Here is a 12,432-nt window from a genome sequence, read left to right on the forward strand (position 1 = left end):
ATTCTATTTTTTTATGTTGTATTCTGTAGATAAATAAATAAATAATGTTTTCCTTAAATTGTGAATAGCAGCTACTGCTCTGTCTTCGGTGGTTATAAATATCGCGCTCTAGCGCCCCCAAAAGGACAACCTGGAAATTCCTCTTCTTCTTCTCTTTTTTTTTTTTTTTTATGGATGTTGGGCTTGCCATAACTTATAGGTGCAATACCACCTTCCAGATGGGAGTATGGATCAAACAAACTATTATATTCTCCTGATAATGCCCGTTCTTCTTAGAAAACTAAAAATACTCCTAAAAACTACCGAGATGATTTCTGAAACAATTCCCCTATATCCAATTATATCTAATATCTAAACACCCTGTACTATGCCTATTAAATATTTTTAAGGGTATTATTTAATCCTGTATGCCCGAATTCTAGATATATCTTCTTCTTTTTTAATTCTATTACATTTCCTTAATTCTCCAGCCTTTTTATGAATACTATAATAAAACATCGCATTCCCTCCTTCCTCCCATTTTTTCTTGATATAAGTTTTACTAATATTCTTTATCTAATTTTCACCTTTTGCCCTTTTACTTATTGTCTTTTTTATTTTATCGTCTTTACCTTATTTACTGTGTAGTACTTTGGGATTTGAATAAATATAAAATGCATTACAAATTCAATAATTATTTATATTTTACTAACCTAAATAATATGAGTCAAACTCTAGAATTACGTCAGGATATCTTATAAAATACAGCATTGAAACTAATTTAACAGAAATTATCACCATTGGCTTAATTGGAGTGTAATTCAACGTTTTTATTTTTCAAACATTTAAGAAATGATAAAAGTGTGAAACAGAAATATCCACATGTGATTACTAGTGATCATTTCATTTTTCCTTTTCAGGAGCCGGTGATGTCAGTGTTGTAATACCCTTAGGAATCCACCTGAGGGCAGCATCCAAATCCTACAAAGAACACAGGGACAGACCAGTTAAGGAAATAATTATCTATAAGAAACTTCCACAGTTTATTTCACTCTGTGCATGCACACAAACCAGGCATAACATTATGACCACATTCCTAATACTGTCCTCCCCATTTTTACTGCCTTAGACCCCAAACCCATCAAGGCATGGATTCCAGTTGACTCTGAGAGGGAGTACTAACTGGTTTCCTCAGAACACATACAGCATATTTAACTGGGTGTTTGATTCTGCTTCAAACATGCAAACCACAGATGTGAGTAAATCTATCTCTATGCTACAGCTGGAGTCAGAGGATTGACAGAAGAAGCAACAGCACCTCCTCCATGGCTTCTGACTCCTCAGTGAAACTGTTTTCAGCCGTCTGCTCAGTCTCCTGGGGCTAAAGGTTCAGAGTTGGCACAATCAATGTTTTCTTTCCAGTGTTTCGGTCTGTGTAACACTGTATGCACATTTATTCAGCTTTTAAGATTACCTACAGCCAAAAAATACAACATGTGCTTCTACTAATAGATGTGGGAGATTGTTTTACTGGTAAGACAACTCTTTAAACTACTAAAACTTAGACAAAGAATTAGATATTTATTGTGCCTCTATGCAGTTGATTTATTTCATTAATTGTGCTGTTTTACCTGCTTATTTTTCTGGTATTCTCCATGTTGTTCACAGCCATGGTCAAACACAAACTTTCCAGGTCCATGAGGCTGCAAAACGAGATACCATAAATCAAAAAATACTAGTTTTATTCAGTTATGTATTTAATAATATTGTTTATTTATTCAGGTAACAACAAATTATTCTCTATAATAAAGACCAGTCACAATATGACAAAACTTATTCAGGACTAAAAAGTGGTTAAAATAAAGATACTGTATGCTCTATTATAGTTAAGGTTGTTGTTTTTATAGCCAGACTAGAAAGATGTGTATTACTGGCTGATCAGTATGTGAATCCAAACTTACCCTGTTGTTGATAAAGTGGCCCTGGTATCTGTAATTGGTGTAGATGTATTCCCCAGCCAACTCCATGTTGCCTTCCACCCATGTGCCCTTGTATTTAGCACAGTTTTTTTTGAAGAAATAAACACCTTGACCATGTCTGAAAATCACAAAATAACATTTATTCAAGAGTCTTCAAGGTGTTCTTCACCTGTCCAAACTGCTCAGGTCGAGGGTTAAAACACAGAAGCAATAGTTGGCTCATCCTTCTAGAATCTGTGGAGTTTGTTGGAAAATCTATGATGCCACTAACATGGAGCTTAAAGGAACAATTGAAAAGGTTTTAATACCAGATGCCACAGCAGAGCTTCAGAGGTCTGTTCCTATATAACTCAGGAATGCTTAGGCAATGGAAAGATGGCTAACATTCAACCAAGAGTTGATCAAACTGTTACACCACATCAGTGAATAAACATACCTCAGGTGGTGCTGCCATTCTCCATCGTATGTGTCTCCATTGGGGTAGGTGTAGACACCACGGCCTTCTCTCAGGTCCTCCACCCAAGATCCTGTTAGCCAAACACAGCCACCAGTCACTGTTTGATGCCATGAAGCTCTTTTTTTCAGGATAGAAGATGTGTATCATAACGGATATGACTTAGTAAAGTAAAAGATGGTGGGTAGATAAGAGAAAATCCCCAATCCATTTTAATGGGGCCATCTGATTCTTTATTGCAGTGAAATGTGGTATAATTGTTCCTCACTGCAAAAAGGAACACTCTCCAATAAATGTGACATTCAAGCTTTTCTATGGGTGAATAGGAACTGTATGCAATGTTCATTTATCAATTTGTATTCTTAATGCAACACATGCTGCAACTGATATTTTTAAATCTAGTTTAAGTGAGTAACATTTATCTGCACTTGATCATTATATTTCTAATACTGAACACACTAAACTCCTGGCTGGTTGTGAAACACAAAGTCTTAGAAGAAACGGTTATCTGATAACCTGAAGGGTGTAGAATGTTTACACATGGCAATAGATTTAAAAATATATTTCAGTTTAGGTCTGCAACTAACGATTATTTTGAAAATCAATTAATCTGTTGATTATTTTTTAAATTAATTGGTTACAATCTGGCGGAAAAGGGTTCCTTTAAAAAGACTTTTTACAAAATGAAACAAGGTGAAAATAAAACTTTTCCATCTTACAGCAGCTGCATCGTGGCAGGTGCATTGCGTCCACAGCATGTCACAACGGGCACGCATCATGCCAGGCACGGTGCACCTGCAGCTCATCACATCAGGTGGGTTAGGGTAGGTCTATACCTACAGCACATTACTGCAGTTATCACCACAGGGCATCAGCGCTGCCCATCTTGTTGGTTATCAAGTATACATAGTATAACAGTAGATAATTCCCATTAACATGGCACAGACGCAGAGTCCATTTTTGAGACTGTGAGCGATGATCCGATACATTCCTTCCACTAGTTCCTCGAGAGTTCCTTCATGTTCCATGTTTTCTGGTCCAGTTGGCTCTGAAACTGGTTGGACCAGTTTGGGGTACACTTCTTTTATGATAGCGTCATCTACTCTGCTTATGCAATTCATTTATATGGATGTAGCTCCATCCTCAGGTCTGGGACGATATTTCCTAGTATGGTCGTTCGCGATATCTGACCCTCCTTCTCTCCCTCAGTTCAGATTTCAAACTTTCTCTGAAATTATTCAGTGAATCTGTTTTTAAAGGTTACTTCAAAAAATCCTCCCTAACAACCCGATAAAAAGGAATCCTAAAGCTTGGGATTATAATACCTATCCACCTTAGTTCAAGTCTCTTCTCTCTAGCTCATTTTTTTTTTTTTTTAGCTTTACAGGTTTCCTAATATTAATATTTTCATCTCCAGATTTTTTAACCCAGCTAGGGTAACAGCTCTTCCAATCTGAAACTCTCCAAAGGGAAAGGTCCGTGCATCATCGTTCTCGCCTGTATAAATGGCTCCTTCTGCCCCTTCACCATAATGCTTAAGTTTGTTCCAAAACAACAAAAATAAGCTCTCATTCACACCCTGGAAGGAATGACACCTACCTCATTCCTTAAAGTCATAAGGAAATCATAAATAAATCCAATCTTTATCAGATGATATTGTCCCAAAAGGTAGAAAATTTCTATTTAAAAAAAAAATCCTGTCTTAAAATCTGTGGGGTTTTTTCATTATCTTATGCAGGCTAGTTAATTATACATCAGCTTGTACACCTACATTTGGCCAGTCATATATCAACATTCATCTGTAAATCAAATTTTTTCAAACATAGCATATTGATTCATGTCGCAGCTAATATACGCAATGGTTGAAATAAGAATAATATCCTTTCCCATTGAGTTCCATCCCAGTGTTCACAGGGATGGACGTCTGTGTCTTCAGCAGGCGTAGAGCTAACAGAACTGGCAGCGTTGCGAGGCAAGGGCTCAAACATGTACGGCTGTAAGCCTTCTACACCAAACCAAGCTTCTGCCTCCCTGGTGTCCTGATGTTTTCCGAAAAGTAAAACCTTTAAATAAAAACTTCCTCTAAATAAAAAATTATATGACAGAGGAGACTCATCCACGACCCCCGACACAACGGTTGGAACGGCCGTTTCCCTACGACTTTTAATGTCAATTTACAGGATCAAATCTTCTGCCAGGGCCCGAGCGCTAAAGAACTTATTTCTCTTTGCCAATAAAATAAAAAAAATTTAATCATAGCTTTTCTATGTTTGAGTCTCTCCATGTTGAAATACTAATTATATATGAAGAACACTAATTGGTTGTATGGGATTTTGATAGAAATAGTTAAATTTTTTAAATAATTCTATAAAATTTTTTTGCAGGGGTTTTCCTTTGGAATAATGTTTACCAGTTGCCCCATTCACAAACGGATGTTTTTACCTAAATGCACTGGAAGATAAAAAGATTTAATGTTTCATTTACCTTAATTTGAGCCTGAAGAAAGAAGTAGAAGTATTCACACGAACCTACTTTAGATTCCAATAGTTGATGAAACAAAAACTGAATTGGTTTAAAAATAATATGTATATAATCTAGTACAGATTATTTCCTAGTTTCTGCATCAGTTTTTATGATTGAAAAATCAGTTGAAGCAGGTTGGTCCTACCTGCATATTTAGATCCATCTGGATAGTAGAACGTTCCTTGTCCGTGTTTCTTATTCTGGGAATAATCTCCTACATACCTTCCACCATTCTTGAAACTGTATGTTCCCTGTAGAATACAACCGTTAAACAAATTACATTGATAAAAATTATTAATGATCAATAAAAAAGCAGCCACTTTATTAAGCACGCCTTTCTTCTATGGTCAGACCACTTAAGGCCGTCAGAGCCGTATTGTTGTGTGTGTCATAAATGGAAAGAGGTAGAAAATTTTCCTCCTAGTTTTGGTGAATAATGACATAATAATATTATGCATTTGTTGTGGATTTATCATCAGTAGATCAAGAAGTGAATTACCCTTTCCACTAAACTATATCTGCCCTAATGTTTTGAGATCTGTTGACTGGAGACAATTGGAGTACATGGTTTCTTCCAGAAACAGGACTGAGCTTGGTGATACTGGATATTGTTGGAAGAAGCCATGAAAAGACTGGCATCCTGTGGCCAGTAGTGTAGCTGTAATAAAAAAAAAATGAAGAGGGATGGTGCAATATATATATATATATATATATATATATATATATATATATATATATATATATATATATATATATATATATATATATATATATATATATATATATATATATATATATATATATATATATATTGCATATATATATATATTGCATATATATATATATATATATATATATATATATATATATATATATATATATTGCATATATATATATATTGCATATATATATATATTGCATATATATATATATATATTGCATGTATATTGTATGTATATATTTTTTTAGATGCATACATATCCAAATTAATATAGTCTAATAACCTAAAGCAATATGCATGGTATGGTTGTTACTTGTCAGGTACACTGGTCATTGACCAAGGCACCTTACAGTAGAACTGCAGGCAGTCCCTGGACTGGCATGGCTATCAGTCATGGTAGGACACTTCTTTGATTTTATTTATTTTGCTCAGGCTACTCATAAGCACACAGCCGGCCAAATGTTGAAAGGGCAATATTATTGCCATTACTGTTAATATATAATAGAAATTTTACACATACAGTAAAAAAAATGTCACAGGGTAATTTAAGAAGGGGGTGGGTTTTTCAAGAAGGGGGGTGCCATCTCGCCACTATGGAGGACCAGCGCTACCATATTTAAAAATAAATACAGAAAATAAATAAATGTTAAATAGATAAATAAGCATACAATTACATGCCCCCAAAAATACAATAAACAAATAAATGTAGGTAGAAGTTAAATTTTGCAGTAAGACATAAATGTATACATCTCTTTTATTTAGCTTCTTTATTTATTCACCTTTGTAATGATTACCCTATTTATTTATTGGCCATTATAATCTTCAATTTTATTTATATTTACTTATTTTAAGTTAAGAAGATGGGCCGCCAACCAATGGGGAGAAGTTGACCTGCTAAGACACAGCCCTTCCTCATTTGCATAGTAAGGCATAAATGCATACAGAAATGTAAAAAACCGACAGGCAGAAATAGTATTGAAGAAATAAATAGGGTTAAAAAAAATACAAAAGAAGAATAAAACAGACAAAAATTTTATGATATGCACATAAATGAATACTCAAAAAGACTTAGACAGATTTATTTTTGTCATTTTATATACACAAGTGTAAACAAAAACAAATTTCGTTTAGAACAGCTTTCTTTTTTAAAGTGCAGCCTTGATAAGGTAAGCAGCAGTGAGCAGTGCGCATCATTCATGTTTGCTTGGCAGCAGTGATGTCAGATGGTAAGATAAGTGTTGGGATCTGGAGTTTCTGTCCACCTTTCTCCAGCAGAGGGCGTTCTAGGTCTCCTGGAGCTGAAGCTGACCACCACACCTGCGGCTCATGAGCTCATCAGGACACCAGCATTTAAGAAGGGGCAGAGCTACAATCCGACGCCAGATTGTTTACCAGTTATGGAAAAACCTGCCTGGAAACCTGAAGACCTGGAAGGGTTTCTCAAGCGTGAAACCAAGCTGTCTGTTCTCAGAAGAACCCTGGAAATCCAACTCAGTCTGAAACCTGCCTGCCCGCTCTCAGCAAGAGCTGAGGGAGAAGCTCTGAACCTGCTCAGTAAGATTATCTGCTCTGCTCTGCCCTGCCTCTGCCTAGCCCTCTGCCTGCCTTCAGCCTCTGGACCCTCCTGGTTCCCCCCTTCTACCGCTCTGCTCATCTCTGATCAGGTATAGACCTGCAAATACCCAACCTGCAAATCCACTGAAAGTCTGCTAACCAATCTGTCCCCCACTGCAGTGAAAACCAGTCGTGACCAGATCCGGACCCAGTTATCCCCAGAAATCATTATTCTTCATTGTGATTTATCTTCAATAAACTTTTGAACTTTTTCCCAGTCTCTGAGTGTTCTGCATGTGGGTTAGATCCCCGAAAGCCAACATGACAATAAAATAACATAAGTAATAAATAAAGTTGAAGGTTATAACGGACAATAAATAAGGTAATTATTAAAAAGGCGAATAAATAAAGAAGCTAATCAAACAAGACTTATAGCGAGATATATACATTTACGTCTAACTGTAAAATTTAATTTCTGCCTACATTTATTTGTTTATTGTATTTTTGGGGGCAATTAATTGTATGCTTACTTATTTATTGAGCATTTATTTATTCCTGCATTTATTTCTATATATGGTAGAGCTGGTCCTCCATACCCCTCAACTCTCTGCCTGTGGCTATAAAGGGATGAACATCAGAGGCATAGCCAGAAAATCCTAATAGGGGTGGCCAGTCAATAACCAATGAACATTGAGGGGGGGGCAGAAAGGCACCAGAATTTCAGGGTCAATCTACACTGTTCCAACAGGAACACGCACAACATCCATATTTTCTAAATAAAGACTTTTCTGCAGCCTTTACTAACAGACGCATATATTTAAACACCTACGCTGTGTAAATAAAAGGTAAGTGGACAAAATTCTTTCAGGTTTGAGTTCCGAGGCGAACATATTTTAATTGCCATTACCTACTTTTATCAATAATCATTCTGCAAAAAAATATATATATATTTAAATCTACTTATATCCACATTTAATGATTTTTTAGGTTATTATTAAAGTAGATATTTATCTATGATTTCACTGAAGACTGATTGGCTAAGGGTGGTCATGGCTACCCCTGTCCCCCCATCTAGCTACTGATGATGATAAGCAAAAATATTGAGAATGTCAGGTTGAAACAATCAGTTGAAATTTCACGCCTAGCAGAGGGAGGATGGATGTATGATTTCAAGTCAAATGAGTAAAGTCTCTAAAAACTGAATTGAAAAAGATGTGCTGTTGTTTTGAAATGTAACCACAGTCTTCTGCTGCTGTAGCCCATCAGCTTCAGATTCAATGTACACTTCTAGAAACATTTCTCTGCATGCTCCACCTGCATAACATAGTTGGTTCATGTTGCATTATTAGATCAAAGCAGTCTCCTCAGCCACTTTTGAACTAATAATTCGATTCATCCCCAACTTGGACTAAATGAAAAATGACTTCTAGCTCTGTTAAAATAAATCCCCGCCATGTGATTGGCTCTGATGGATCTATTAAATCTAATCAAGCGATGTACCCACCTGTCCGTGCCTTTTTCCGTTGACATAGCCTCCCTGATAAACGTCTCCGTTGCCCAGCCGGGTTTCACCCTCTCCGTGTCTCTCCCCGGCCTCATTCCTCCCCCCTATGTACTCCTGTTACAGTTAGATAAAAACAAATATCAACCCAAAGCCGCATAACAACCTGCAGACAATGTTAGTCAGCACAATATCTGTGACCGTTAGCAATACTTTTGAAACACACGCAAAAAACAAACAAGAAGAAAAAATAAAGTTGCTTTGCCTCACCCCGAGTGGGTTAAAGAGTTTGTTATATTCCTCATCCTCAAAGTTATTGTACGACATTGTTTTCTTTCCGCTTTAGGAACAATTAAAAACTGGAAAAGCTAGCTTCTGGAGTTCAGACTGCAGTTATATTAGCAGGTAGTTTACTGTTGTCATGGCAAACTAAACAGCAACTGACCGCACACGTACGCAGGAGCGGAGCTATAGGGGGGCCATCCTAACCCAATCATTGGCCACCCCTGCCATTTTCCACCCCAATAATACTGACAGTGGCAGCAGTAATACTCTCAAGTGTTACCACACCGCTGGACTGGTGTGGACATGTCCCCACCGACTTTAGCATGGAGGGACAGTCCCCACCAATAATTTCTGCTTTTTCCCCCTTTCGGTGATTTAGGTTGGGTGCTGCTGTCTGTTCTCAGAGCGTTTTCAGTCCATGTTTTATCCTCGCTCTCCCGCTGCTCTCGAGTCCCACCTCTCAGTTAAATATCATGGGATCTGTCGCTTTGGGACATAATATTATTCGGGGTCGCATTTCACTGCATATGTAGTAGCTACGTGGAGGAGGAGAGACACAGCAGCACTCTGAATTTTAACTGGCAGCTACTTCAATACATGTTTCAGTAAAGGTTAGGAGATCAGTTGGTTAAAAAAATCAGAGATGCCACTGAAAAATCTGTTTGTTACACATATGGAGCTTTTTCAGCTAAAAAGGGCAACAGATTGTACATTTATATGAGTTTAAAAAAGCTGGGCTTCTCAGAGGACCATTACTCAGAGTTACAGATTAAAATGAACACAGATCTGTTGTTTCCTTACTGAACAGAGAATCAGACTGCAGAGCTTCTAGAGATTCTGAAAATTATTTTCTCAGGCATCATTATATTGGTAGACAGGTTCATAAATCTGTTTTTAAGCAGAGCAGAGACACAATTAGGGACAGCTGCAGATTTAAAGGTGAAACAGATGTACTGGGATATGCAACATGCAATAGAATATATCCCCAGGATTTCAAGAAAAAATATGCAATGCTATAATAAAATTCAACATATCTTTTTGTCTTTTGTAGTTCAACTAGAGTCAGAAATAGCTGCACCAGCCAACCCAGAGACAGCCAGGCTCACAGGAAACAGACTGAAAATTAAAATATAAGAATTCTACAAGAATTAAAGCACAAATAATAAAAATCAGCATATAAATGATTTTTGAAATATAAGGTTCAATAAATAGACTTCGGCTTTCAAAGACATTTGGGACAAATTTCTAAATTTGATTTTTCTGCTTGTGAAGGAGGATAATCACTGATGCAGCTTAAAGGGAAGCCATGCATGGATGGAGTGATGGAATTGAAGTTGTGTCCTTTCTAGGGATGCATTATATATGTATGTTGTCATTGTTATCGGCTGTTATTCATCATTTTTTATACATTAATGTTTTTAAGCCCTTTATAAAATAATGCACTAGAGTTAGACCTCTATATTTGTCATTTTGTATGCACAGAGTGCATACAGAACGAAATTGCGTTGCATACAGCTTATGAACATTGCATTGATATTTCAAATGAGATGGAATACCTTTCCGGATTGTTATACAAAAAGTGCAGCAGTGGTCAAAGTGTAAACAGTGCAGTGGATAAAGACAGTGTGCAAATTGCAATGGTTCAGTGCAGATAGGCATTTGTGCAAAAATGCGTATTTCCTTCGGTTGAGAATAGAAATGAGATGAACTTAAAGGGCTAAAAGTTAAAGGTTCAGCAGCATTTGATGCCCGATAATGTGCAATAGGTGCAGAGTTCGGGTTGTGGATCAAAGGTTCAACAGTCTGATGGCAGTGGGGAAGAAGCTGTTGCAGAACCTGGTGGATCTGCAGCGGATGCTGCGGAACCTCTTTCCAGAGGGCAGCAGGGACAACAGTCCATGGTGGGGGTGTGAGGGGTCTTTGATGATATTACGGGCTCGGGACACACAGCGCTGTGATGAAATGTCCTTAATGGAGGGAAGAGGAGCCCCAATGATTCCTTCTGCTGTCCTCCCCACCCTCCTCACGTTCTTCCAGTCGGAGGCTCTGCAGCCTCCACACCACAAGACAGCTAGTCAGAACGCTCTCTATGGTGCTTCTGTAGAAGGTTGTGAGGATGGGCGGGGGCAGGCGGGCCCTTCTCATCCTCCGCAGGAAGTACAAGCGCTTCTGTGCCCTCTTCACCAGAGATGAAGTGTTTACATTCCAGGTGAGGTTGTCTGTGATGTGCACCCCCAGGAACTTTGTGCTGCTGACCACCTCCACAGCTGAGCTGTTGATGAGCAGTGGAGCATGGTGGGGCCGGTTCTTCCTGAAGTCGACAATGATCTCCTTCTTCTTCTCCATGTTCAGGATCAGACTGTTGTCACTGCACCAGCCCACCAGCTGCTCCACCTCCTCTCTGTAGTCCTGGTCGTTGTCGTCCCTGATGAGGCCCACCACCTCATCACCACTAAAGGCAGGCATCTGTCTATAACTATAAATATCAGTGTACTGTGGTACTCTTGTGTTCACAACAATAGGAAAGCATTCAATAAATATATGTTTGAGCTCATTTTTGGAAAATATAAACCCTACTGAAAGCGTCTGGGCTGAGTAGCTGTAGGTCCATCAGCCACCACCCTTAGAATGTCCCCACCAACTTTAAGTAATACTATCAATATTCAAAACATTTAAATTTTTCATAGATTAACAATTACTTGACACAAAAACAGTCTGGTTAATCATGCACATCAATATCCTAACATTAAAGATAAGTACAAACTTCATGCTCTTTTCAGAACTAGATTTTTTGTTATATGGGGTAAAGAGAAAATGCAAGTCAGTCTTCAGTTAGATAATAGATAACTATTCTAATACAAACTTTGTAAATAAAGAATTTTTGTAGATATTAGTACTGGTAAATATCAATTTTATGCAGAATGATTATTGATAAAAGCAGGTAAGTAATGACAATGGAAAAGATGTTCACCCTAGAACTCAAACCTGAAAGAACTTTATCCACAAGAACTTTTATCTAAATGGATGTTTAAATATATGCATCTATTTGTTAGCAAAGGCTGTAGGAAAGTATAGTTTGTCTTTATTTAGAAAATATGGATGTTGTGGTTGTTCATTTTCCTGTTGGATCATCAAATTTACTGAATCATTAGTTTGAATTTTTTTTCAGTTTGTAGTTATTTGAATTTACAATCCATTTCATGATTGCCAGTCTAAAGGGGGAGAGGTGCATAAGGGGGAGCAGAGAAGCAAGGTTTGTGCAAAGTAAAAGGTCAAGCAGCAGTTGTTAAAAACATTTCATTCAGTAGAATATTTTCTATATATCATAGAAGTAATTTTGGCACACTACAGAAAAGTCAATTCATGAAAACTGATTCAAATGTTTCCATTAAATGAGTTGATTTAACAGCTTTTATTGGTTATAATATCCTTCTAA

The 12,432-nt window shown here is 37.3% G+C and overlaps 1 protein-coding gene across 2 annotated transcripts; it reads right to left on the bottom strand.

The window, feature by feature from the left end:
• Positions 1-784: 784 nt before the first annotated feature.
• On the bottom strand, positions 785-9,133 carry rsph1 (radial spoke head component 1). 2 transcript variants are annotated; one of them, XM_038305296.1, is made up of 8 exons: positions 8,982-9,133; positions 8,715-8,828; positions 5,081-5,186; positions 2,395-2,485; positions 1,941-2,076; positions 1,611-1,682; positions 1,298-1,360; positions 785-960 (listed from the first exon to the last, which is right to left on the bottom strand). In XM_038305296.1, the coding sequence occupies exons 1-8, from the start codon at positions 9,036-9,038 to the stop codon at positions 883-885; spliced, it is 717 nt and encodes a 238-aa protein (XP_038161224.1). In that variant the 5' UTR covers positions 9,039-9,133; the 3' UTR covers positions 785-882. The 2 variants fall into 2 exon arrangements, with proteins under 2 accessions (XP_038161224.1, XP_038161225.1); XM_038305297.1 differs by lacking the exon at positions 1,298-1,360.
• Between the last annotated feature and the right edge of the window lie 3,299 nt (positions 9,134-12,432).

Source organism: Cyprinodon tularosa, unplaced genomic scaffold (genome assembly GCF_016077235.1).
Source record: "Cyprinodon tularosa strain WSP-4 unplaced genomic scaffold, ASM1607723v1 ctg554, whole genome shotgun sequence".
Lineage (NCBI taxonomy): Eukaryota > Metazoa > Chordata > Actinopteri > Cyprinodontiformes > Cyprinodontidae > Cyprinodon > Cyprinodon tularosa.

Coding starts and splice junctions, on each gene's coding strand:
- rsph1 (XM_038305296.1), bottom strand. CDS start 9,038: ATGTCGTACAATAACTTTGAGGATGAGGAATATAACAAACTCTTTAAC. Junction 8,829..8,981: donor AACTCTTTAACCCACTCGGG/GTGAGGCAAAGC, acceptor TAACTGTAACAG/GAGTACATAGGGGGGAGGAA. Junction 961..1,297: donor AGTCAGAAGCCATGGAGGAG/GTGCTGTTGCTT, acceptor TGTTCTTTGTAG/GATTTGGATGCTGCCCTCAG.